Raw genomic sequence first — 27,914 nt, 5'->3', positions numbered from 1 at the left:
ATGGACGTAAAACAGTCTCGATTCTTGGTTAAAAGCAAAAAAAAAAAAAACATTACGTAAATATGTCGAATGTGTGGCTTGTCTTTAATTTCACTGTAGCGCCACTTCAACCAAAATATTCTAAATAGCCTAAAACCACAGCCATAGCTCAACATTATTACCATCATAAAAAAATAATTGAATTATTTTCCATAAAAAGTGTGTATGACTCGTATCATGTTTACATGATACCCACACTCTCTTTCTCAACACAGACAGTTGCCAGAGAGAAAAAGCACCACATCTTACCACTGCTAGACACACTAAACGCGCTGGAGTTAACTCTGGTAGCTGGTGGGAAACGTTCATGACAGTGTTTACTAACCTTTAATTTTGTATAAATGTGAAATCATATTGGAGGTATTGCCTCCTCGGCAGCCACTCCCCCGCAAACATGTTTTACAAAAATCCTGTTTAATGAAAAATTTTTGTATTTATTTATTTATTTTAACCCATACATCTCAAAATAACACATTTTGGAGCTATAAATGCAATACCGTGAAACTGCGGTATTTTTGCTCACGGTTATCGTACTGTCAAAATCTCATACCGGCATATGCCTAATACCACGGTATACTTTGAAACGGTAATCGGCACATGTCTGGCTGTGGATTTAAAAGAGGGGCACTAGCACATTTGAGCACATGTGTAAATGATAAAACAACAAGAATTTCTCAGTCGTACTTCTGTAGGTTATCACTTTATGAAATTCAATGAATGATTTTGGTTGACTTTTTTTTTTTTTTTTTTTTGCATTCTTTGTCACAGATAAACTGCCAAGAAGCTATTCTTCATATTTCAAGTGGAAGCACAGAACAGGATTTCTGCATCGTTAACAATAACTCATGGACCCCCCTGTCGAAAACCCTCGATGGAGCTGTAAGATTCTCACTTTTTAAATTATGCTGACTCAAATGAAAATACATACCATAATTTCCGTACTAGAGGGCACATCTGGTTATACTCCTCCCAAATTTCACAACATTTTTAGAGAAAATCCATTTATACGCTGCACCTGACTATAATTCTCAGGTGTCCATGGCTTTATATGTGATATTTACAGTGTGAGATGTTACACAGAAAGATTTAACTGATCAAAAATAGGTCTAACGGCTGTCTGTGCTAGCCCTTGCATAGTGACTTTGTTGTAGCGCACTAACACTCTGCCCCCTTGAAATCTGTCAGAACACATGGCTAGCCTTTAACTGTTCTTCTGTAATAGCGTCAAGCACCGAACTGCCTTTATCGGCAATCAAGTCCTCTGAGTTTTGGTCAAATTGGCCATTCGACATTAGCATAGCGTCCCTTCGTACAATCGTCCATCATTTATAAATCCATCTCACCATCTTTGTTTATGGTTACCGTAAATTTCAGACTATAAACCGCCACTTTTTTCCTTCATTATGAATCCTGCAGCTTACAGTCCAGTGTGGCCTTTTCGTTGATTTATTTGGTTTAATAGGTAAAACTTCATTTAACAGCGGCGTCATAATACTGTCATAAGACTGTCATAATTATGACATGACACTATCATGGGCATTACTGAATGCTTAAGGCAGATGTCATTAAGTGTCAGCTGGCAAATTATGTCACTAACTCCATTTATTGCCAGCTAGGCTCTTTTACATACATTCAGAGGTGAAATAACTTGGCGGATAACACTAAGTGGCATCAGTTATAAGCATTCATTAATGCTCATGACAGTGTCATGTCATTATTCCGATTGTCTAATGACAGTCTAATGGCGCCACTGTCAAATAAAGTGTTACCAAATACCATAACTAGCAATTTATGAAACAACTGGAACAGTAACTGAAGAAACGAATTGTGACTGTATTTACATCTGTAATGCTGCAATGCATGCTAGGAGGCATGTTGGACAACAACAGTGTTGACAGCAGGTGGTTGACTATCTCTCCCAAGGGAGCAGTGATGGCCAGATGAAGCTTCTTGAAGCAATGAAGCTTTGCAGCCAATTGGTTCAAAGCGTCATGGTGGTTCATTTGGTCTTATGACAGTCGTATGATGCTGCTTTCAAAGTGTTACCAGTTAATATCTTTTGGTGTCAATATCCCATAATACAGTGAGGATAGCTGGGGCTTATAGTCCAGTGCGGCTTATCTATGAACTAATGCAGTTTTTGTGTCAAATTTGGTGAGTGGCGGTTTATAGTCAGGTGCACCTTTTTGTGCGAAAATTACGGTGGTTCTGTATCGGACTCAAGGGCCTTTTTCTTGACAAGTTGTCATGTATATGGAAATACCTCTCCTTCCCACAACAGAGTTTTTGGAACGATATCAGTAGCTAAGGGTGCGTTCACTGCGCACCTGGATACACATGGAAATTCGGAAAGCTATTGCTTGGTAAGGGTGTGTTATAATGGAACACTAGCATTCAGGCATGAAAACCATTCATCTTTTGGCGAAATTTGCGCCATCACCCAGTTGTAATTTTGGAAGATAACGGGAGACAATTACAAGCTGGCAGATCATAAGTCCATCTAACTAACTAACTAACTAACTAACTAACTAACTAACTAACTAACTAACTAACTAACTAACTAACTAACTAACTAACTAACTAACTAACTAACTAACTAACTAACTAACTAACATGTTTTATTGAAGTTGCTAAGCCTGTCGCGATATGCAATGAGTCCATTTATCGCACAGTAACTAAAAATGAGGGCGGTAATTTTCACGGCTGCGTTTTATCGCGCGTGCGTGCTAACATTTGTGCGTGCGTGCTGATGGCATATGTGCCAACAGTTCCTTTCACAAATGTTTATTGGTCACCAACACACTGTAGAATTAAAGTTCAGACATAAAAAATAAGGAAACACATCTATATTAAACACTGTAAACGTTAGCATTGCTATATTGAGGCTAATTGGGGGAAAAAAGGCAACCTACTTTAGCCTGCTATAAAACATTGGCAGTCTTCTCCAAAACGCAAACTTGCGGTTAAAAGGTGACACTTCAAACATGAAAAATCGCTTGTTTACAGCATTTGCAAACAAAAAAAAAAAAAAAAAAAAAAAAAAAGATTACTGACACCACATGCAATGACAAAAAGAGCTTTTTTTGCAGAGTGTAAAGCTTATGGTTAGCGGTTTAGCAAACATACTTCCATTGAACATTTCAAAATAAAAGCACGTCATGTTCGTCATATAAATAACGATTTCTGGAGTTAATCCCATACACTTCAGAATTCAGATTCTACACTAAGAATAGCTTGAAAACTTTATGAAAAATCTGGTTGGCAATGAATAATTATTATACTACTATTATATTTAGTAGTATACTATAATATTAATGCTAGATATTTTTTTCAGTGTTCTGAATCTGTTTACCGGTACATTCCATTCTTTTGCACTAGTTATTGCTATCAGCATTTGACCTCATTGTTTATTTGTGATTTATTGTTGTTGTTTACGTGTTTATTTGTACTTTAATAAAGAATTTAAGTGTTCCAAAAATGTTTTTGTAAATTAATATTAGTTGGTAGAGGGACTTTGAACGCGCACGTCATCATGACACGCCAGACCGTAGAGCAAAATATAAACAGTGGATAGGGATGTTGAGTTTTATTTTTAACAAGAACTCATGAAGCTCGTTCCCCCACCAAAAAAAAAATCCATAAGTAAGTTGTTTCATTATAAAAGCCACAGGCTTCAAATTGAACAAAAAAAGTAGCAGCTTATATTCCAAAAATTGTGGTAATAGTATCTCATTGCTACATCAAAAAAAAAATAACTAACATAAAATGTAAACTCTGTCTCGTGACCAATCTTCCAGCTGGGCTAGAAAATAGACCTCATTTGTTAAAGGCGTTTATTGTTCTTACGTCTACAAAATGTATAATGTCACGTTTTTGTCATCTATTGTACAGGTGCAGTATCCACTGGTGATGATATCAACTTTATTATGTGACTCCTCTGGAGTCGATCCAGCGATGGTGAATGGTAAAGCGTTGGTGGTAATGAGGGGTGACTGTACTTTCAGTCAAAAGGCTTTGGTCGCACAAATGCTCGGTGCTACAACGTTGCTCATTGCTAGCAACAAAACTCTGGTAGGACTTACTGTTCGTTTATAAGTTAATATGTCATTTATTTTAAGATAACAGTAGAACACAAACTGTTGTTTTCTCTTTGTCAGCATACAAATTAAAGAAGTAGTTTATGGATACGGAAGTGGTAAATCAGAGCAGTTTGCATTATCAGCGTGGACGTGTTAAGTTAATGAATCATGCCTGAAAGGGGAAGCTGACCTAGATCAAGCAGTAGTCAGTGTCTTCTGATTATTTTGTGTTTTAGGTGCCTCCCTCCACCAATAACACACAGGAATACTCACAGATCCGTATTCCTCTGGCCCTGATGAGGTACATGGACTTCTTGGAAGCACAACAAGTCAGTCCCACCAATAATTTGGCTGAAGCGGGTGATGTTTATATTTTCTGAGCTATAAGAAAAATAAGGCTTGATAAACAATCACATGTTTCAATCAGATTTTTGGCAATGAAATGCAAGCAAAGCTTTACGCGCCACCCTCTCCAAAGATTGATGCAAGCATCGGAGTCATGCTGCTGATCTCTGTTGTTACCGTTGCCTTGGGAGGCTACTGGAGTGGAGCCTGTGAGAGGTCAGTGCTTGTGCTTGTGCAGTGATGAATGAATCATCACCAAGTTCATAATACCCAAACTCCAAAACAATCTGTTCAAGGATGCTAATTTGTATGAATCTTTAAAATTTTAAGGGAACCTCGGACTTACAGACTTGTAGGCTGTAATAAGCCACAAATGTTCTCTTTTACAAAATTACGCTATGATAAACACATAAAATAGTGCCATTGATTTAAAAATCTATAATATTTAGTACTTGTTTTGACTTACGGAGGGTGCCGTCTTTTATGTGCACAATGGACGCTCTGGGTGATGACGTAGTTTGTCACTGTCACTAGACGAACATTACCAGTGTTCTGCAATTCCTTCTACGCAGCGAGACGTCCAACACATGCGCGCATCGGTTAAAGTCGGCGAGTACTTACTATTTGTGTTTTTATTGAGTCTTTTATTACCTTTTCATTGCCTCAAAATACTTTTTGCGTGTGTTTCCCTACTCATACTTTTAAGCATTGTGTTTTCTTGTGGTATCTTTAAAGCAGATTGTTGAACTGTTGACCACTTTAGTCACACAGCGTATTTAAAAACACCCTTATTTGATATTACTACATTTAAGTATTTTCTTAAGGCATCTTGAGGATGTTCTGTCTGTATGCATCTAAACAAAACAAGCTGAAAGCGCATGGTAGTACTTTGAGTGTCAAATTCGCCTGTTGTTGGACGTTTCGCCGGTGTAGCACATTTTGCAGAACACCATTTTTGACTCTCGTCTCGTCTCATCTATGGAGGTAGATTTGTGTCTTTATTATTTAATTCGGGAAAAAAGTTGCTTCAATTAAAGTCGCTCCAATCAAAATATATATTTTCAGTCAAAAAAAGTCACTTTAAGAAAAATAATAAATTTGAAACTCAAAATATGCATTTGAAAACTATTTTTCTTTTATTATTTTTTTTTTTTGGATTGAAGTCGCTTTTTACAACTTTTTTTTTGATTTAAGTAATGTTGTTTTGCGTTTGGGCCACATTTTCGCTAGGACATTTGTGTCTTTATTATTCAATCAAAAATAAGTTGCTTCAAACAAAAAATAACATTTTCAAAATAAAAATCACTTGAATCAAACAAAGAAAAAATTCAATACTAGAAAAAAAGTTTATGGCCCAAACACTAAAGGATTGCTTCAATCAAAGACACTAAAGGATTGCTTCAATCAAAGAAAACATTTTCAATGAAACATTCAATGTTCAAATGCAAATTTTTGAGTCTCTAATAATTTTGCATTCAAAAACTTTTTTTCTCTGATTGAATTTTTTTTTTTTTTGATGTGATTTTTCTTTTGAATTTTTTTTTTCTTTTTTTGAAGCAACTTTTTTTTTTTTATTGAATAATAAAGACACAAATCTACCTCCATACTCATCCCGTCTTTCCGGTTCATTTTGCTTTTGCTGCTCGTTTTGTGAAATATTGACAGTGCTGTCATGCTCATTAATGTTTCTCTCGGGTTCAAATTGAATAGGTTGAACAGATGACGTGTTTCTCGCTAGAGTCATACTCTGGAAGCATGGCAGCGTAACATAGTGACGTCACCGCCCTGCGTCGTCAACATCAATGGTGACCTACTAGAAAAACTAATTTTACAAGTTGTATAAAAACGAAAACATCAAGAGGGGTTTTAATATCAAATGAGTTTAACTCATAATAACGTTTATCTTTTAAGAACTACAAGTCTTTCTATCCGAGGTTCCCTTTATTTAAAAGATGCTTCTCAAATTAGCCATTGTAATTTCAAGCTAGAAAAGTTCAGTTTAACCCTTTAGAGGGCACACATCAAAATCATTAGCTGCTATCAACGGCGTTAGACGTCCAATTATATGCTGCGAGTTTTCCCAGGTAAAATGGACTGGCTGTCTATCATCATCATTTGCTTGCAATGAGTTCAATACTCTGGGGAAAAAAATCTACTTCACAAACCAGTATGTATTTCTGTCTTAACTCATCTTAATTTCAATAATGTAGTTTTTTTTAACATTGTATTAATTTATTAATGTATTTATAATTTATGAAAAAATAAAGAATGCATAATGTTTCTTAATAATGACCAACAATATTTACTTGCCCTAAAGAGGATTAAAGTGTCAACTTTTGAGTAGCTGTCCACTGTAGTGACCACTGTCCCTGAATGGATTACCTCTACAAAGTTTGACAGTATAATCATGTCTTTTTGTGTGTGTGTGTTTGTGATCTTCGCAGAGAATGTTTGAATTCAGGTACTGGAGGGGAAAGTGTAGGCAACAAAGCGAACAGTGGAGATGTTTCGCTCTACTCTCCTCTCAAAGTGTTCATTTTTGTCGCCATCATGTGCGGCATGTTGATCCTCATGTATTACTTCTATAATATTCTAGGTAGGTTGGCTTTGCAATGTTCTGAATTCCATGCATAAACATTCAAAAAACAACAATAGTTTTTGCTTTTCCCACAGTTTATGTCTTCATCGCCATATTCAGCCTCGCGTCCGCCATCGCGCTGTTCAGTTGCTTCGATGCAGTGCTGGAGAAATTGGGCTGCCCCTCTGGGAGGTGACAGAATTTTAAAATCTGACGTTTTTAGTCAAGTTTTTTGTGAAACCTTGTTAATGCGTTGTTTCATTTTTCAGCTTCACCATTTCCAACCACAGCTTTTCAGTGAGATCTCTCATTTTGGCCTCGGTGTGCATAAGCATATCTGTGGTCTGGGCTTTCTACAGGAATGAAGACAGGTAATTGGGAATGCCAGTGGGTGTTGCTATATTTAGCCACTCTTTTTTTACCTCCGTAGTGAGTTGAAGTGTCAAGCAGCTCATCGAGTGACTTTTTTGTTAGTGACTTTTCGGATATGGTTATCACTATTGTTGCACAGATATCGATTCCAACTCCGGCTAAGGCCGATACTGTAGCAATTCCACATCTTTTGATTTAAAAAAAAATCTTTTAACACTAAATTAATGCATACTCACTTGGATGTAAAGCAGTTGCTATCATGGCTTCGTAAGACACTTCTAAAGTCATTGTCTGCCATTGATTGATTGATTGATTTTTATTTTGAGCAATAACAACAAAAAACAACAAGTATGGGGAAAATTAAAAATAAATAAATAAATAAATAAAACAGTAATGATGATTGTAACAAAAATAATAACAATAGATACACGTGTAGCTCGAAAAGGATTGGGAAGAAGCTGAGCTTTTTTTGTGTCCCACCCCCATTTCACTCCAAAAATTCCATAGGAATGCAGTCACTTCCCTACAATAGCTGTATAATAATGATTACATCGATAATAATAATAATAGTTGCAGTAATCATAATAACACTAATATACGTGTGTGTGTGTATATATATATATATTAGAGATGTCCCGATCCGATATATGGATCGGATCCGATCCGATATATGGATCGGATCGGACGCCAATGTGGGCAAAAAAATGCGCATCGGTATCGGACCGGCTGACACGGAAAAATTCCGATCCAGACTTCCGATCCAGTTTTTTTTTTTTTTTTTAAATCCGGTCCGGGTTTTCCAGCGCACCGATTTAAATAATCCATTCTAGTTTTTGCTTTGGTTTCCCCAAAATCCGGTCCGCATTTTACAGCACACCTTCAACACATTACATTTACCGTCTCCCAATTCACTGAGAGACTTTATCGGTAAAAATGTCAGCTGTATGGGATCATTACACCCTAAAGGACGACAAAGACGAAGAGGCAGAGTGCAACATATGCCACAATAAAGTCAAGCGTAGTGGTAAAGCTGTAAGAAGTTTTATTACAACCAACCTAATCAAGCATTTAGCGAAATAACCACCACAAAAAATATGAGGAGTATGTTAAGAAAACTGAAGACAAAAAGAAAGGTCCTACGCAACTAACACTGGCAGAAACTTTTGCTATGCATGACAAACTGGCACTCGACAGTTCCAAAGACCAGGGAATAACAAGAGTCATTGCCGAAGAATTCATTCTGGATGACGTGCCATTATCTCTCGTGAGTAAAGACGCACCATTCAACACTTTTATGCTGCATTCCAGAGAAGTGGGATGTCGGATTTATCCCACTCGGATGGTACCAGTTCCGACCTCAAAGCGTTCCAAGCAAATGTAAACAACAAAGATGGCTGATCGCAACGAGGTTTGTTTTATTTTGGCCATCCAAAGACATTTTGACCTCCAGCGAACCTGCCTTCCTATAAGCGATCAAATAGTAGAGGAAAAACGACGGCTGCGTTATTGCCCACACTGTAAACTGCCTTTTTTTAGTTACATCCTTTGCTGATCGTCAATATAAAAACATAGCACAACAAAGATAATTCACTGTATGAGGAAAAAAATACATGGCGTCTCAAATAAACTTGATTTACTTCATTATTGTGTTATCATTCAATACGTTTTCTTGAGCGCCATTTTGTCCAGTGACGTCAGATTGAAACAACTTGGAAGTCGGGGTAGTTTTTTTTTCTCCGACTTCGCGACTTGGACCTCCCAGTTCGAGTGGCGGTCCAATGATATTTTCCTAGTCGGAGGTCGGAAAAGTCCGACATCCCACTTTTCTGGAACGCAGCATTAGAACCACGGTACAACATGCCCAGACGTCATTACATCCTTCAGCGATTCGGCCGTGGAAGATTCGAGAACAATTCACAAACATCCAAATTCCAATTATTGAACTATGTAAATAAAATAAATAAAGTGGAACTAATACACAGCGCGGTCTTCGGGACGCAATGCCGTCCATCATGCTTGTCCAATAGATATCATATGTATATAGAACTAGATGCACAATGACAGACTCGACACCGTTAGCAACACGTGCATTAAAAACTACGTGCGTTAGTAAACAGCCGCCATCTTAAAGCAGGGGACTTGTAGGACCCTTGTAGGCTGTTGTAGTGAACCTTCCAAGCGAACGTAATTACCGTAATTTCCCGAATATAAGGCGCACCCGTGTATAATGCGCACCCCAAATTTACTTGTAAAATCTAGGGAAAATTATTGTACCCGTTTATAACGCGCACCCTAATTTTAGCACCAATAAATAGAAGAATACAAGAAAACAGAGCTTGTGTACAGATACAGAGATGTCATTTTACTGACTGGTGAAACACAGCTCAAGCATAGCACATTGGTAGTTCAAAACATTAACGTGAACTGACAATATTTACGGTAATAATATGATTTGACAACTTCTCCAACTTACCAGAATCTAGGAGAAAACAAAACAGATGTGACTTTTCTTATAAAGGCTGCTGTATAACTTGCTCGTTTCCTCATGATGAATAAATGTTTCTTCCATGGATTGATACGGTAAAATGAAAGTGAGAACGTAAGTCGGAAATCCGTGAGAGCTCATAGCTGTCAGCACGACACTAGTAACAAAAGGAACTATTGTTATTTGGGTTTGAGTTTCCTGAGGGACCGATATAGTTGACGGACACAGGAAGTGTGTGTCCTTACATTTGTTATAGTTCGAATTGCGGAGCTGCAATAAACGTCGACTCAAATGAGTTCAAGAAACTAAATTCTGTGCTTTATGAAGAGTGAAAAAAGCAGAATTTAACACAGACGAAATCATTCGGCCGATTAGAGTGAAGTATTACCGAAACAAAACGGTGATGTCACGTACCGTAATGGTCGGCAACGGGTGGCCGCATACGTTTCTTCAACACAACGTGGCCGTGTCAATGGAAAAAAATCGGTTTATATATATATGTAATACATATATATTTCTGTCTCCATCCATGTACCCGTTTATAATGCGCACCATGAGTTTACCAGTTGATTTTGGGGAAAAAAAGTGCGCGTTATATTCGGGAAATTACGGTAACTTTTTATCTAAAATACTCTTAAATCGGCAAAATCTTGACTTGAATCTATCTTCAAAACAGTTTTAAAACTTTCACATGTCAAAAGTAGACGGAAGGGAAATTATGGAATAACGGGAGCAATTTTAACAACTTCAACAGTTGATTCGCAAAATTAAATGAATTGAATGTAGTTTAAAGCTGCTGATACAGAATGGGGACTTGAGTATTTTATTTACTGTTTTAAAATGTTAACTTGATTCTGAAATAGTCGTTTATTTAAACCTGAGAGGCTTTTTATACAATTATTTTAACTAATGCATGAAACATTAAAAGCATCTAACAGCTTGGGGGATTTTCCACTGACAGTTTACAATATTATTTGCACGTTTTACTGACTGACTATGCCATTTCTGTTTGTTATTTATAATGTTTTGTGTTTGTCACTGAATAAACAGGTCAGTTTCTTGTTACCAATCATTGTGTGTTATTCAAACTCACCTAATTCAGCTGGCTAGTTGTTATCAAGAGTGCTAAAACCCTTTTCAACATGAGTCTGACAACTAAGTAAGGAGGCTAAATAACTTTAAACTTTAATACATGCTCAGATAGGCCGGTATCGGTATCGGCCAGTATCGGTATCGGATCGGAAGTGCAAAACAATATCTGTATCGGATCGGAAGTGCAAAAACCTGGATCGGGACATCCCTAATATATAATATATATATACACACACACACACACACACACACACACACACACACACACACACACACACACACATCAGTAATAACACATATGAGTAACTATTACATATGTACTAAATATTATACATAAAACATGTAATATTTCTACATATACCCAAGAAATTTAAAGACCTCTTTCTGTATATCGTGACCAGACCTGATGTTTATACAGCAATTTGGATTTCTGGATACTTTGACACTGCTTATAATGTAATCCCAAACTGTTCCAGAGTTTTACCCCACATACAGACACGCAGAATCCTTTAAGAGTAGTATGAAATTTTGGTCGTGAAAAGTTGGCAAATCTTCTCAAATTATGAGATTGCTCTTGCACTGTAAAAAGACATTGTAAATTGAGGGGTAATAACTTATGAAATGCTTTAAATAAAAATAATGATGTGTTGCATTTTACAAGATCATTAAATTTTAACAGTTTTGATTGAGTAAATAAATCATGAGTGTAATCTAAAAAACCCACTTTGTGTATAATCGGAATTGCTCGCTTCTGTAATGTAACTAATGGATATAATGCACTTTGGTAAGTGTTCCCCCATACTTCGACACAATAAGAAAAGTATGGGAGTACCAAATTGCAGTGTAAAATCCAAAGTGCATTTACATCAAGGTATTGTTTTGCTTGATTTATGATTGACAGACATTTGGAGATTTTGTTTTTCGTGTATCTGATATGGGGTCTCCATGACAGCTTGTTATCAATTGTAACACCGAGAAATTTAGCTTCATTTACATTTTCAATTGGTAGACCTTCAATTATTATTACTGCAATTATTATTATGATGGCGCTAGACATCCAAATTACGGTATTAGGGCCGTGAACGATATTGGAAAAAACAGGCATTGCGACTTTTTGAGGGTTTGCGATATATTACGGTATTAAAACTAGAAGATTTTTCACCAGATGGCTTGAACTGCTCTGTTTGGGAAGAGTGGTTGACTCAGCATGACCACATTGTATTTATATAATACAGTTTAATCTAGGCTAAGGGGGTTCATCTGTGAATAATGAAGAATGCTGGATATAAAAGGGATCTCGCAGGCCATGTTTCTGCACAAAATAGATGATTTATTTCACACTTTAACAGCAGCAAAAATATTAAACATATTTTAAACAAAAAACTAACAAACAGAAGACCAGGTGCTCTACACAGCCTGGTATACACTAAAACACACTTTGACAGTTTTCACATGCCTTAACCGCACAGATACGTTTTTAAAAATTATAATAATAATACATTTTAAAAAATACAATCACACATCCTGCAATGGGACGTAATTTCTAAGTACTCGCCGATACGGATGAAGTTATTTCAGTGCTGTATCGGTACCAATACAAGTATCGGTATTTGAACTGATTATAACTATCCTTTTTTAACTGAATCATCTAATTATGTGTATTAAAACTGGTTTCTGCTTTTTGTAGGTGGATCTGGATCTTGCAGGATCTTCTGGGCATTGCCTTCTGCCTCAACTTCATAAAGACTATCCAGCTGTCCAGTTTCAAAGTACAGTGTTAGCCAGCTACTTGCACGAGTAATTGAATCCCCCTGAGCCGCAATAAATTCAAATTGCCAATGGTTTATATGCCACAAATTTCTGGCTAAACTGCCTTGTCAAGCTCAACCACTACCACTAAACCCGCCTCTAGCTAGCTCAAGCAAAATGACGTTGTTTTTCCACTCGCTTGAGATTTACCTCCCTTTTCGCAAAAGAAAACAGAAGAAATAATGAATTAAATATATTTGTAAGGGATAAGTATTAGACCTACTCAACATAGTTTTTCAGTATAAGCTGTTTTGATCGAAGGGTTAACATTTAATGCAAAAAATTACTAGTTTGATTTACAGTATACTAATAAAATCACGTTTGCAAAAATTACCTTTAGAATAATAAGTGATAATATAACACACTGATCATGTTCATTTTGCACAATGATTTTCAGTATAGTTTTGATAACAAAGGAAACAGATATGCCTAAATATGCAACACTCGCTGGAGTTTTTATAAATTTTTATATAAATATAAATAATTCAAAATCATATTTTAAATATAAATTTATAATAATGTTGACATTAATTGTATTTTATTTATTTATTTATTTATTTTTACCTGTCCTGCTCAGCTGTTTGACACGGAGAATGGAAGTCTAAGTGCCCGGATAGTCTGAACAGTTTCAATGTTTCACATTGAGAGTCTGACATACTCCCTTTGTGATCATTCAACATACCTCATTTATTATGACAAAACAGCCAACAGCAAGGGGTTATGGGGGAACAGAAGGAAAGAAACACAAAAGAAGAAAGAGAAGAAACACAACAACAAGAAATACATTGAACGCCTAACTACACAAACTACTAATATGTTGGTGCTATCGTCAGCTAAATGTATTTCCGGTTGACACCATGTAGGGGGGCCTGTTGACCAGGGAAAGAGGGGGAAGAAGGTGGGGGAGTCTATAAGCTAAGTGATAGAAAGGGGTAGAGTGTACACAAATCATCTCTGATTTTGAACCCAGTAATCGTGTGAATCCCTAGTGAGTGTAAGCCCGTTGGCGACCGACCGTGCGCCGCCCCGCCACCAATCCCGGCACCGGGACCCACCGCCCGAGCGCGCCCAATAACATCCAGCCGCATGCGGGCCCCGCCGGGCGCAGCCCAACCCTCCCCTCCTCCCGCAGCCCAGCAAAGGAGCCCTCGTCCCCCCCCGGAATCCAGGGTGGTCCCCCGGGCCATCCGCTCGCCCATTTACCGGCCCTCGGGGATGGCAAGAGGGGACGTACCACCAGCCACCACGCCCGTCCCCAACCCCGTCCGCCCACCCGGGCCACGAACCGCAGCCCCCCAGCCGACACGGCACGCCAGGGGGGCCCCAGCGGCCCACCAAGCCCAGGGCAGGGTCCCCCGCCGTAGCAGGCAACATCCAGCCGATACGCCGCCCAGCCAGCGATCCGCGGCGGAGCACAGGGCGGATACCCAGTTAGAGAAGAGAGGGGAAAGCGGAAGGTGGTTGACATTCATTTTAAAATGGTAGTCTTATAAAAGTGCAGTCTTAAAAATGTTCTTACGAACAAACAAAAACTATGCAATTCAGTGCAATTGCAGAGAGCTGGGACAGGTTTGTTCACATATCGAGGATTAAATGTGCTCGTTGCACTTTTAAAGGTATCACCAGAAATGGTAAAAATTTGCATAGTACTATTCTATTTTTTCCTGGCAGAGTGGCAAGAATAGTCTGGTGGCCCGCCAGTCTTATAAAGCACTAGGGGAAATTTCAATCTTAAATCACTGCCTGCAGCTGACAACAATAGACGTCCAGTTCATTTAAACTGGAAGGACTAGCTGTTGAATGCTCACATTTCAGTGGCATTCATGGTACTAGACATCCAATTAATGTTGACTGAATTGTTAAAATGGATTAGACGTCTAGCAAAGTCACTGAGTGATAAATAGTAAAACATGTTGATTTTTAAGGTACAATTTAGCGGAGATTGAAATGAGATTAGACATTACAACTGAATTTCATGATTGCATTATTCTAATCGCATTTTTTCCGTTTTTTTTTTTTCTTCAACAGATCTGCACGATACTCCTCAGTCTTCTTCTTGTTTATGACGTCTTCTTTGTTTTCATCACACCTTTCTTCACCAAGGTATCCCACGACGTCAATTTTGCAAATTTGGTGGTGAAACACGATCATATGTATTGGCTTTTTTTTTCTTTTTTCTTTTTTTTTTAACAGAATGGCGTTAGCATTATGGTGCAGGTGGCTTTGGGCCCAGATGCATCAGGACAAAGGGTGAAACTTATTCTTACCTTTTCACAGTGAACTGTAGTCAAATTTCTCTCACCGCTTGTGTTTTGGCTTGTTCGTTCTCTAACATCGGTTGCGGTATCTTTGCGGGTTTTAAGTACAGTAGAACATTTATCACTCACCAGTGTTGTTTTTACCAGCTCTTTCAATTTCGTCTTTTGGATGATAGTAGGTACTTATTAGTTTTAGTCATATTTTGGTCATTTTATAACAGTGTTTGTCTTCGTCTAGTTTTTGTTGACGAAATCTCAGACTATTTTTGTCCAGTTTTAGTCGACGTTTAATCATTATTTTCATCTATAAAATTCGGAAGTGTCATTCCAAAAATAAATTTAAAAAAAAAAAATGTTCCAACTATTTCGGATGAACATTGACAAATTAATCACATGATAATACTGCATTATTTTCAATTAATTATACTCATCTGGATGCCACGAACTGTATGTAAAAAAAAAAAAAAAAAAAAAAATTCCAAGAGTTTAAGAGGACGCTCGCCATTAGCAATAGCCTAATGCTAACGCGAACGTGAATGCTATGCTAACGCTACGAGTTACATTTAGTGTGTGATGATCACTCAGCACATACCTTTAAAGGCTAAAGCAACATTGCATAGTGTCTCTTGCCAAGATAAGAAGACAAATTAAATCATGTCTCAGAACAGGGAATGGTGAGACTGGAGAGGAGCTTAGTGGGTGAGTTGGAGGGGGGCGCAGCATGTCACATGAGTGACACAACCAGACAATGCTACGATGCAGGCTAACTACACAAAAAAGTAAGGGTGTAACGGTACATGTAATAGTATTGAACCGTTTCGGTACGTGGTAGTCGGTTCGGAACGGACGCGTTCCGAACGAGTTTCTGACGTAACATAACCCTTACTTTTCGAGGTTGTGAGTCGATCGGGTTACAGTTTCTTTGTGTAGATTATATTTACTCCGTCTTCTCTACTATAATGAGGACCAACACGGTAGGACAGTCCAGAAACGTCAACGGCGCGACAACGTGGCCGCCGCGAGAACGCAGTGAAACGCGGGCGTTTTGAGTCAAATCAGCCAATGCACACCAGTCGCAGTGCGGCCGCGTGTTAGATGCGTCCCAGAAGCGGCTCAACGCGAAGCACGTGAAAAGAACGGCAGAGTTTATAATTTGACGCGAGACGCGGCCCTCCTGCGTCAATACTACTTGCTAGGATCGGGCCGGAAGTCACTTGTGTAATAATACGGTGGATCCGGTCAATTTTCAAACTACTATGCAATCGTAACCTACTTTTTGAGTCCATCAGATCGCTTGAGTGGTAGATCGGCGCAAAGTTGACTTGTCTTTGTTGATTTACTGCTGTCTTCTCTGCTATAATAATAACCAACACGGCCCCGTGGGCAATACAAACCCCTCCTACCACAACAAAACAAGTAGGAACTAATATTCATTAGGAACTAAAGTAGTAGTAAAAGTAAAATAAAGTAGTAAAATATTCAATATAAATGAATACTACATCACATTTGTAAAATATAAACACATATTAAAATAAATAATAGCCCATTTAAACAAAATGAAATTAGCTAAAACACCTGTAATTAAGTAATAAGAATAAAACACACCTCCTGCTTACCCAATTAAATTTATTAATTTCTGTGTGGCGCTTTAACTTGAGAAAATCCACCAATAAAGCTTTTGAAAACCGTTTATAAGAAAAAAAAATGTTTCATTGAGGCATTTCATTTGTAAAATACATGTTAAAATCTTTGCCATTGGGATTGCTTTTCTCTTTAGCACAGGACTTCTTTTTTCTTCTTTCTTTCAGAAAGAAAGCTTTGGATGTTGGATTATCTTTAAATACCTGCTACTTTTTGAGCAGAATTCTAGCTTTGTATAGGCTAATGTTCCTATTGTTGAAAGCACAAAAGTGTGTAATAAACAGTGTTGAGCACGTTACTTTAAAAAAATAGTTACATTACTCACTTCTTCTTCCAAAAAGTAACTGAGTTAGTAACTGAATTACTCTATAGTAAAAGTAACTAGTTACCAGGGAAAGTAACTATTTCCGTTACTTTTAAAAGAAATTGTTGTATGTCAAAGAATTTGAAATTTTCTGAGCAGTATTCGAGTCAGTGGAATAGAGAAGAACAGACAGGTAGTTAACTTGTTAGGTGCTTCAGCAGATTTGAATTGCTTACCACAGATGTCAACAAAAACTTTGCCCCGGGACATAAATTACACATTACATGCAGGTTCTTTCCTTTAATTTCGACAAACTTGAAATAGTGTCTATATGTCCACCTCTTAAAGGACACTTTTTCTTTTGAATGCTCTGCCATCCCGAACCTGTGCATCTGTTTTGCGTGTTTGTGTTTGCCGCACGCGCTGTTCCGGTTTGTTTGTGAAATCACCGGCTCTGATTGGCTTCCCACGACACATGACTCTAACCCTCAGCCAATCACAATCACTTCCATCGCATCTCTCGAGGGGCTGCATTCAAGTAGGCTCGTTTCCCGACAATTCACGTCACCTTCAGAGCGTCTGCCGTCCTCAAGATGGAAGCAGAATTATTGCTGGCTGACAGTGGGAGATGGGAAAGAGGCTAGCATCAGGTGTAGCAAACACAGAAACGTCACCAAACTTTGGAAAGCATTATCTAATTGAATGAGCAGGGACAAAAAGCTTGCAGTCAGAAGTACGTGCGCTATTCTCGAACCTGAACGCACCCCAAGTCTTGGATGACAAATCAACAGAGCAGAGAGTCGACTCGACACGGCTAGTAGTTTCTTCAATTTATTCAGAGTACGTAACGCACCGCTTTTGACCCTCAGTAACGGTAACGGCATTGTAACGGCGGGAAAAGTAATTAGTTAGATTACTCCGTTACTGAAAAACTAACGCCGTTACGTAACGGCGTTATTTATAACGGCGTTACTCCCAACACTGGTAATAAACAACTAGCGCATTTATATTTTGTATTTTTTACTGTACCGAAAATGAACCGAACCGTGACCTCAAAACCGAGGTACGTACCGAACTGAGATTTTTGTGTACCGTTACACCCCTACAAAAAAGGCACACATTGTGAACATGTGACAAAAACTATGGCACATTTTCTTCTTGTTCTCGTCTCATTATACGAAAACTGGCATTCGTGTCGTTATGTTTTAGTCTACCAAGACACATTTTTAGTTCATTATCGTCTCGTCATCGCCATGATAAAAATGTTCGTCGTTGAAATATTTTCGTTTTAGTCATCATTGAGGAAAACAACACTGTCATTAACTAATTATGGTGTCATTGTGTGGCTTGATTTAATATCTGCACTGTGTGTTCTTGACTTAAATTTGTGCTGGTTTTTTGATGGGACTCTGTGAACAGACAGGAGGCGACACGGTGGAAGTGCCAGCCTGGCCCCAGACTTCAACTGAGACAGTAAGACTAACATTCACTCTACATGTCTCTGCCATGCAAAGTGTGCAGATGATTGCTGATACAATTTTTTCCTTTGAATACTGACTGAATGCAAATCATACTTGTTACTTTATTTTATAATACTGGTACAGAAATATAATTTTGATAGGTATTAAAATCTACAATATCAGATTTTGTTCCACAGAGATGTTAGGGATGATCATCAATTATTTTTTTTATTTTTTTTTTATGTAAAACCAAATACAGTATTGAAATTCTAATTTTCTACCTTGATTTCAACATGTCAGATTTTGATCCCGTTGCTAATGGAAAGCGCCTTTTAGTTGACTAGCGTCATCTAGTGCTGAAGCTGAGAAGTGTAACAATGTAGGCTGAACTCAAGCCTCTTCTGCAAGCCATATTCAATGACTAGCACTGTGAATGGCAGCCAATGAGTTGGCCCTGATGGTTGTACTCAGAGAGCCAAGTATTCTTTCAGGTTGTACTTGTAGTATGATTAAGAACCATTAGTCGAGTCCAAAGCCTTTTTTTAAACAATCCCCTATTTTGTAGATTAACTCAGGAGTTTTAAAATCTCTTTATGCATTAAATATAATTATATATATAATATATTTCTAGATTCCTGTCCTGATGCGTGTCCCATGGTTATCAGCCTGGACTCAGAACCTTTGTGGGATGCAATTCTCCATTCTGGGTTACGGCGATATTATTGTGCCAGGTGAATATGCCCGCTACAGTCACCGTTGATAATCAGACACGTATGCGAAATCCAAGAAAGTAAAAATGACTTGACATGTCGTGGTTTCTTTTCGTTTGTTAGGTCTGTTGGTGGCTTACTGCAGCAGGTTTGATGTTTGGATCAACAGCACTAAGAAGATCTACTTCCTCAGCTGCTGCATAGGTACAGTCAAGATTTTTGATTGGGAATTCAAAAATGGCCCCAAAAGATTTCAATTCATACACATTACTCATAATTAGATAAAGGCATGCACACAAATGAAAGAATTAGTTCATATTTATCTGAAATCTTTATTGTACTAAGCAAATCAGTGCAATGGCAGAGAGTTGGGTCAGGTTTCTTCACATGACCATAAAATGGCGCCATTGCACTTTCAACTGTATCACCAGACGCAGTTAAAATGAGGATAAAATATGTATACTTTCTTTTGTAGCTGTGGAAGAAAACAGGCATAACTATGTTGTGAAGCTGGCGGTTTTAGCCCGAAACAACCACACTGCTACAAGACCCCCGCTGGTCCTAAACAATTCTTAAAATGTCTTAAATTCAAAATCTGGATAATCTGTGTCTTACATTGTCTTATGTCTAATGGAAAATGGCGTACTGCAAGCAACACGTCACTTCCGCTCATTAATATACGTTAACAACTGTTGCTAAGGGGAGGACACGCTTCCGTTTGTCCCCAAAAGTAAATGAATGGAAATAGTGTACGAAGGAGATCTTTACAGAGCTAAACCTACCAATTCTGTCCGAAATTGATGCGCCTGGTGCCAAATTCACTGGTAAAGATGTGGAAGGACTTACAAATGTTCAGTTAAAGAGATGGCTTGAGTGTCGAGGGCTGAAAAAGACCGAAAAAAGAAACGAGCCGACCTAAGCTCAGCTTTAGTTTTTTTACCGACACCTTTTTCTTACGCCACTGACAATGACATTCTTCTGTTTCAACAATCTATCCTTTACCACCATATGCCCTGTCTTTCTTATATATTGTATCCTCTGGTTGTCTTAAGTCTCTGACTGTTCTTTTGAGGCAATTTACATTGCTATTTTTGTGTACCGATCGCAAAGACTACTCGTTGACAGCCAACGAACATTAATAACAAATCTTAATTCTAGAATTTATTTACGCTTCCCCTTACTAAAGTTGTTTTTTTACAACAGAAAAGGTAACAGTGGCAGTCAGATACCATTATAATTTTTTCAGGTCATTCATTGTCTGATAGAAGCAGCACGGCAAAACGCCACGCTAAAAAAATAATTTAAAAATATCAAATGGGCTCACCTCTTCGTCCTCTGAAGGGCCATACCCCCCAACAAAATGTTTACTGCCTAAGAAATGTGAATGGCTTCATCTTGCTTGCGTTAAACGTCGCGCAAGTTGATCCATTCTTCACATTTTGTCCTCCGAGTTTTTGGTTTCGGTAAATGTATGAAGAAAACATCCTTCATATGTCGTAATGTCTAAAATCGTTTCTACAAGTTCCATATCAACAGTGCTTGATTGGCATGTTCGTTTTTGAAAGATTACCGGAGAAAACTTGCAGAAATATAATGGTTTGTATTTGAGGGCATGTCTATAATGTCCCACTTCCGCTTTACGAGGTGACGTCATGATCTAAAAATAGCATTCGTGCGGTACGCTATTGCAGTCGGTACTAAAACTTCTATTGATGTGTATTTGTTTTATTCATGGCCGTGCTCTAAATACGAGAGTTTGGGATTAATATATGGTATATGGTATGTTGTCCGCAACTTCAGTGTATGTTAGCGACCAGAGGCAACAAGCAACATGGGGCCCTTCGAGTGTGTGCAACTAAGGGGGACAATTGGACTTGGAGCAATAGCATATTTAATAAAAGTATAATAACACCTCGGTCTCAAAGAGGGCTTTTGAGGACACTCAAAGTGCCCGGCTTCTTCTACATTAGGACATAAAACTACAGTAAGATAGTACACTCACCGCTGTCTTGCTTCGTTTTCTCCTTTTCTGCTTTTTTTCCCTTTCTTTTGTCGCTTCCAGAAGGATAACTTCTCTTCATTTTGGATATACACCAATTGAAAAAAAAAAAAAAAAAGCCAAATCGCCGCTCACTCTCACTCTAAGTCACGTTGGGGGTAGAGCGAGTGAAGGGGCCCCTTCAGGGAACTCAGACACAAAGCAAGTGCGACAGTGCAGTAAAACTGCGTGTGCTATATCTGTTGGCCCTCTGGGGGCCCCTGCTGGCTGGGGGCTCTAGGCAATTGCCTGGTTTGCCTAATGGGACGCGACGCCTCTGTTAGCAACTTCTCGCCATGACGTCATTTCCTGGTTATTCACAGTTGTAGAGGTGAGCGGGAAAATGGGGGAGTGTAAATTTAATCTAAAATGAATGTAAGATTGTTTATTTAAGAGGTGGTTAGCGCCTGGTGAAAATAACAACAGTGCTCGGTGCCAGATCTTGCAAAATGACTTTTTCATTAGGGACAATTGGGGGGGGGGGGGTGTGTCAAACCGTCAAGTTGCACATGAGAGGAGAACTACACCAGCAGTCTGTGGCAGCACTTCTGTGTTTTACAGTGAAATAAAATGTTTTTTTTTTCTTCATCGAAATTGTTGAGGCATGTTTTGGTCTTAAATTATATTTCTAAGGTCTTAAAATGCATTAAATTTGACATTTAAAATGGTGCAAGAACCTTGTGCTAGACTACCTCAAAATTAGCCCTTTGTGTTCCAACATTTGAAATTCACCCTCTAAATTCGTTTGTACAACATGATTCATTAGCTCAGCTCACTAAAGAGTTTTGAACCAATCCTACTAATTTTTATCTGCCCGCTCATTTTATTTGTAGCTTATCTGCTGGGAATGATGGTGACGTTCGCCGCGATGCTGCTGTCAGGGATGGGCCAGCCGGCTCTGCTTTACCTTGTGCCCTTTACCCTCATAACCTCTGCGACAGTGGCAGGCTGCAGGGGTGAAATAAAGCAGTTCTGGACTGGGACTTCCTATGAGGTGAGCCGGAGAATGGTGTAAATACTTACGTTATCTTTTGTTTCTATCATTTCATGGTAGTGCGTATGTGAGAGTGAGGCTGTACATATTTGAAACCAAGAAACTGTTTGTGAGCTTGCGTTTATGTAAAAGCCAGGTGCTGTCAGATTCTGTGTGTTTACGTGCAGCAGATATCACATTATGACCTGACTTGTCTTCATCAGGTGTTGGAATCCTCACAGGAACCTTTGTCGCCAGGTGTGCTCTTCTTACACCCTAACAATGCTTTTTTCGTGTCATGCTTCTGTTAGCCCACTTTCATTTCCATTTGATGTTTTAACAGTATACTGTATTAAGTTAGTGATCATGAGCAGTTAAACAAAGGACATTAATTGACCACTAGGTGTCCCTATGCATCCATGTATCTTCTGTCACACTTGTCCGCATAGGGTCATGGTTCATGGGTGAGGTAGAGCATGCCATAGCGAAATTTGGGAAAGAGACTGAATAAAACCAGGACAATTCGCCAGCACATGGCAGAGCACATTTATATAATATAGACATGTTAAAAGCTACAGTTGATTTAGAGTATCTAATACAACTAGCATACTTTAGAATGTGGGTTAAAGGTGCAGTACCCAAAGAAAACACACAAGCATGGGGAAAACTATAGACCCTACTCACCAACGTCACAGAATAATGACGTGTCACTGTATCCAGCTGCCATATTGTCCGTCTTTGTTTATCCGTATTCTCAATGGTTTCAATTTGTCGTGCAATTTATAGTGCAATTCATGGAAGCCCCGGTGCTTTCAGACGCTGTAAACTCATTGGATGCGTTGCATAAAAGGCGTTATGTGGAAAAGCTTCAGTCTATCCATTCGCCAGATCCATAGTTGATGCCTAAATTGATATTTTTTCGACCCGCTGTCTTCGCCCTCTCTGCCTGACATCTGCTACCCTGATATCTACAACTATCTTGTCCACACAAAATCAGCCTATTCTCACGAAAGTTTGAAAAACTTTAAGAGCAGCACTCTAAACAACATTACCCCGTGTGACCCTTTACTTCCAATTTTCTAAAATGGCGACAATCAATTAAAAAAAAAAGTTGACTGCGATGGCCGACGCTTCAAGGATAGGTGGGAATTGGACTATTTCTTCAATAAAACACGCAACAACTGTGTCTGCCTCATTTGCAATGAGACAATCGCTGTTTTCAAAGAGTTCGATGTGACGCGATAATGATATTACCGAACAAGACACGCTGACATGTACGACAACATTACAGTTAAGATACGGAGCGAGAAATTATAGCAACTTGAAGCTAGTTTAATTTCACAGCAGCAGTATTTCGCAAGAGCCCGAGTGTCGAAAGAGAACGCCACAAAGACGAGACTGTTGGAATTATGAATTTTAAAAAATTATAAAGCAAATGTGACACACAGAAGGGCTTGCTAAAATGTGTTTAAATATATTGTTCTATGTAAATCAGCCAAGGTAGCCCCCAGCATTTTTACCACACCAAATCTGGCCCCCTTTGCAAAAGGTTTGGACACACCTGTTTAACTGATGATCCGTAGACAAGGCCAGCTTCTTTCACATGGTACCAGCTAAATATTATTCAAAATGTAATGGTGGTGGAAGAAATAAGCATCTTGAATTTGAAACTGTATGTTGTCGGCGATTAGCCTCGCAATGATCTTAATTGTGGTTGTCAGCCCAAAACCCTCTAAATATATATTAAATGCATCTTACCAGATATAAAATGACTACTACATAATCTGTGGTAATCGTTTGGAGCCCAGTTTTCTCGTCGAATTGCAGCAGTCCATCTCCCTCTCCGGGTCTCTCGGAATACGGTAGAACTTCAAGTCTCTCCGTCTATCTTCTCTGTTATTGCGACCAACCGCCACACACACCTTCACCATTTTGATTATTAATGTTAACGAGCAGAAAAACACGCCATAATCGGAGGAATTTACGTAGCGGTAATGCGTCAACAAGACGAGTAGACGGACAATATGGCGCGGAGGCGTGGTTGTGACGTCATGTGAGTAGGGTCTATTAGGTGGATGTACTAACCATTTTATCACTGTGCTATCTACGTGTCCCTAGTTAGTCACTGAAAAGTATACAACATTTCTGAAACAATAAGACAACAAATTGATGTTGTTATTGCTAGCAATTTAATAGGATATGGCCAAAAAATGTTATAATCCTAAATAAATTAGGGGAATGGTAGAGGAATTTCAACAATTTATGTAAGATCCCACTTTTTACTGACCAAAGGTAATGTGAAGTTTGGTTGTGTGTGTTAGTCACTCATCCCATCAATAAGAAGTATGAAAATTAGCTATAGTTCATTTAAAGTATGCTATTTTTATTTGGAAGCTGTTGGCGCAGTACGAGATCCAAAGAGCTGTCAACCATTGACAATGAAGCAAGCTGTCATTCTGCTGAAAAATCAAATCAAACTCAAAGAGTAAGACAACAATACCTTAAAGGGGAAGTTCAGAATTTTTGACATTAGGCTTAATCTTCGAGTTAGCGGTGGTTTAGTTAGTCGGTGGAGTAGATGTCAACAAATTTGTGCATTTAGTTTCAGGGCTCTGGAGTGGCTAAGCCAGCGCGAGTCAATGAGCCCGTCCTAGCATGCCAATAAAAAAACAACATGTGCACGCATGAAAATCGCAGACAACCCATGCAATCAATAGTTTTGGCGATGTTTTCACGATGAAATTATTAAAATTTAGCATTGCATGTCAATAACTGTAGTATGAACAGCAACATTTGCAATCCAGTAACTCTGTAGGTGGCGGGCTGCAGAGTGATATTTTTTTCACCGGTGTCTTTATGTCGTAGCCAGCAACAAGTATCCACAGTTTGTATTGTTCCTCATTCTTCATAGAGAATTCATGGAAACTCTCCTTTGCCCATTTCTTGTGTTTCCACAGCCTCTAAATGCATGTTTCACTATGTCGCCGTTCTTCAGTCCAGACCGTAGACTCCGTAGACTGATGCTGCATTCGAGGAAGGTGGGAAATCTGAGTTTTCCAACCTCCGACCAGAAAAAATTAGGGCTGTCAAATTCATCGCGTTAACGGGCGGTAATTTTTTTAATTAATCACGTTATAATATTTGACGCAATTAACGCATGTACGGAATGACCTGTTCATGCGTTGCCTCAAACAGTTTACAATGATGCCGTTTTAGCACATTGAGAGCGAAAAAGCAGAGAAATGCGAGTGGACACAGGTGTTCATTGGACCGGGCCTTTTATAGGCTTAAGCTTTGGCAACCATTTCACATCAAATTTAAGTATTGTGCCGAACGATGAGGGGAACAATGACCGGAAACGATCTTTTTCTCAACACGCTTACTTGAACACAACGCAGAACATACTGTATACCATTTGCAGCCACCACTGACAGTCATGGTTGCCCAACTTCCCATCAAGCATTTGGGCGGTACAGTTAAGTCACTACAGTATCATTTAGTGAAAGCACAACAAAAATAATATTCCAATCTCTAAAAAAAATAATGTTCACGCATAGAAAAGCGCTCAATGCAAAGAGAACTGTCATTCCCAGTCAAAATAGCTCTGCAAAATACATTATAACTTACTCAGACTTTGGTCAAACTCTATTCAAACATTTTGTTTATCTCAACAAATACACTTGATGGCAATATTTAGTCACAATATACAAAACTATCAGAGGTCTCGTACGTGAAGTCAACGCTCAAATGACCGTGAAGTACAATGGAAACAGGGATTAAAACAAAAACATTAAGAGGGGTTTTAATATAAAATTACTATAACTTGTACTCACATTTATCTTTTAAGAACTACAACTCTTTCTATCCGTGGATCCTTTTAACAGAAAGAATGTTAATAATGTTAATGCTATCTTGTGGATTTATTGTTATATATATTGTGTTATATATTGTTATTTATTGTTATAATAACAAATACAGTACTTATGTACAGTATGTTGAATGTTTATGTTCGTCTTGTGTCTTATCTTTCCATTCCAACAATAATTTACAGAAAAATATGGCATATTTTAGAGATGGTTTGAATTACGATTAATTACAATTAATTAATTTTTAAGCTGTGATTAACTTGATTAAAAATTTTAATCATTTGACAGCCCTAGAAAAAATATAATTGGAACGCCACTTGAACTGGGAGGTCCTAGTCGCGAAGTTAGAGAAAAAAGACTGCCCTAGACTTCACGAGGTGCATTGCCTTGTGCTACCTTTGCCACTCCTGGGCCCTGAAATGAATAAATAACTAACAAACTGCATGGAATTTGTTGAAATCAACTCCACTGACTAATTAAGCCCCTACTAGCGCAAAGATTAAGCCTAATGGCAAAAATTCTGGGCTTTTGCTTTAAGCAAAATTAACTATTTTTGAAAAGACAGGGTACTGGTGAGCTCAGCAACCACAAAAAGACCTGAAAGATTAAGAGAAACAACTATTGTGTGACCAAAATTCCTTCTCCAGTGAAGAAAAACAAGATTCACAACAGTTGGCCAGATCAAAAAAACGCCTCCAGGTGGAAGGTGTATATGTGTCAAAGACAACAAACTTCACCATAGTGATACAGAAACCAAAGAGTGAAAGGCAAAGAAGTTGAATGATACTGAATGGCCAATTGAATAACCTGACCTGCTTCCAATTGAGCATGCATTTTTCAAGCTAAAGAGAATATGCCCAAAGATCAAGCCAAGCAGGAACTAAAGATTTTTTTTCCATGGACACCTCACAGAGAATTACCTGATGTCTGTATAGTGAATTCCAGGAGTTATTTAGAGTTTGCCCCCCCTAACCTCATCTCTCTAGGTTTTTTGTACCTCTCATCTCTTTACCCTTTTTGTTTCTCATTCATGTTGTAATTCGTATTCTGTTGCCTGACGCTAACCTGGGAGTGGTTGTTGTGGCATGGGTCGATAGAATAATTTAAAAAATTTTTTGGTCCCTCCTCCTTTTGTTGAAACAATAGCCGAATGGATTTTAACATTTCTTTTCTCTTGACAGAGATGAGAACTGACAACTCCGTAGAGCCATGCTGACTGCCAAGCCAACTGCTGTAATTTTTTTGTATTTTATGAGGAAATTGATGAAGGAAGGGACAATTATAGATCAATATTCTTAGAAAATTATGGGTTGATTTGGACAGCGCTACAAAGCAAAGCGTTTGTAGCTCATTTTGTTGTGGGGAAAGGCTTTTCAGTGCCTCTCTTTAAAAAAAAAACAAAAAAACTGTTGTGTCTTTGCCAACACATCCTGCCTTGGCCATGACTGAACACATGATGATAGAAAGCACTTTACTATATTTAGCACAACACACATTTCATGGAAACTGGGCTATGCGAGGGAGGGGGGTGCTAGTTCACGCTAGCAGCATAACAAGACATTTTGATAACTTCCGATTTCTGTGTCAGCTGTTTTATGATGCGATTTGTTCATTGCTTTATATTAAATTAATACACGTTATAATGTGTTTTGTCTGTTTTTTCACACAGCCTGACTGTTCAAACATCATCTTGTGGTTTTGAAACATTTTTACCTTAGGTTTTATAAATCTTGGAAACAAGCAGTCACGCAACTTGAATTGTCTATACAAGCAACTTTCTGACCCACGAATATCCATCAGTACTCTGCACGGCAGCAGCTCAGCAGCAACAAACAATAATATGGATACAATACAAGCATGTTTTA

General features: G+C 38.4%; 1 protein-coding gene across 2 annotated transcripts in view; it reads left to right on the top strand.

Annotated features, from left to right (window-relative positions):
* zgc:123258 (uncharacterized protein LOC641502 homolog) overlaps positions 1-27,686 on the top strand; it is a 28,672-nt gene extending 986 nt beyond the window's left edge. Inside the window, exons 2-17 of one of the 2 annotated variants that reach the window (XM_057846639.1) lie at positions 808-918; positions 3,931-4,110; positions 4,355-4,447; positions 4,546-4,679; positions 6,908-7,059; positions 7,137-7,233; positions 7,311-7,412; positions 12,678-12,759; positions 14,828-14,902; positions 14,993-15,049; positions 18,422-18,475; positions 19,094-19,193; positions 19,296-19,376; positions 22,044-22,204; positions 22,408-22,441; positions 27,231-27,686. In XM_057846639.1, the coding sequence (XP_057702622.1) occupies positions 808-918; positions 3,931-4,110; positions 4,355-4,447; positions 4,546-4,679; positions 6,908-7,059; positions 7,137-7,233; positions 7,311-7,412; positions 12,678-12,759; positions 14,828-14,902; positions 14,993-15,049; positions 18,422-18,475; positions 19,094-19,193; positions 19,296-19,376; positions 22,044-22,204; positions 22,408-22,441; positions 27,231-27,265 (1,548 nt within the window). In that variant the 3' untranslated portion in view covers positions 27,266-27,686. The remainder of the gene's footprint in view (positions 1-807; positions 919-3,930; positions 4,111-4,354; positions 4,448-4,545; positions 4,680-6,907; positions 7,060-7,136; positions 7,234-7,310; positions 7,413-12,677; positions 12,760-14,827; positions 14,903-14,992; positions 15,050-18,421; positions 18,476-19,093; positions 19,194-19,295; positions 19,377-22,043; positions 22,205-22,407; positions 22,442-27,230) is intronic. The other variant, XM_057846648.1, reaches the window with a different exon arrangement.
* The last annotated feature ends 228 nt before the right edge of the window (positions 27,687-27,914 follow it).

The sequence above is a fragment of the Corythoichthys intestinalis genome, chromosome 1, assembly GCF_030265065.1.
Source record: "Corythoichthys intestinalis isolate RoL2023-P3 chromosome 1, ASM3026506v1, whole genome shotgun sequence".
Taxonomy (NCBI): Eukaryota; Metazoa; Chordata; class Actinopteri; order Syngnathiformes; family Syngnathidae; genus Corythoichthys; species Corythoichthys intestinalis.
The sequence above is the reverse complement of the archived record's forward strand: the minus strand, read 5'-3'. Positions and strand labels throughout refer to the sequence as shown.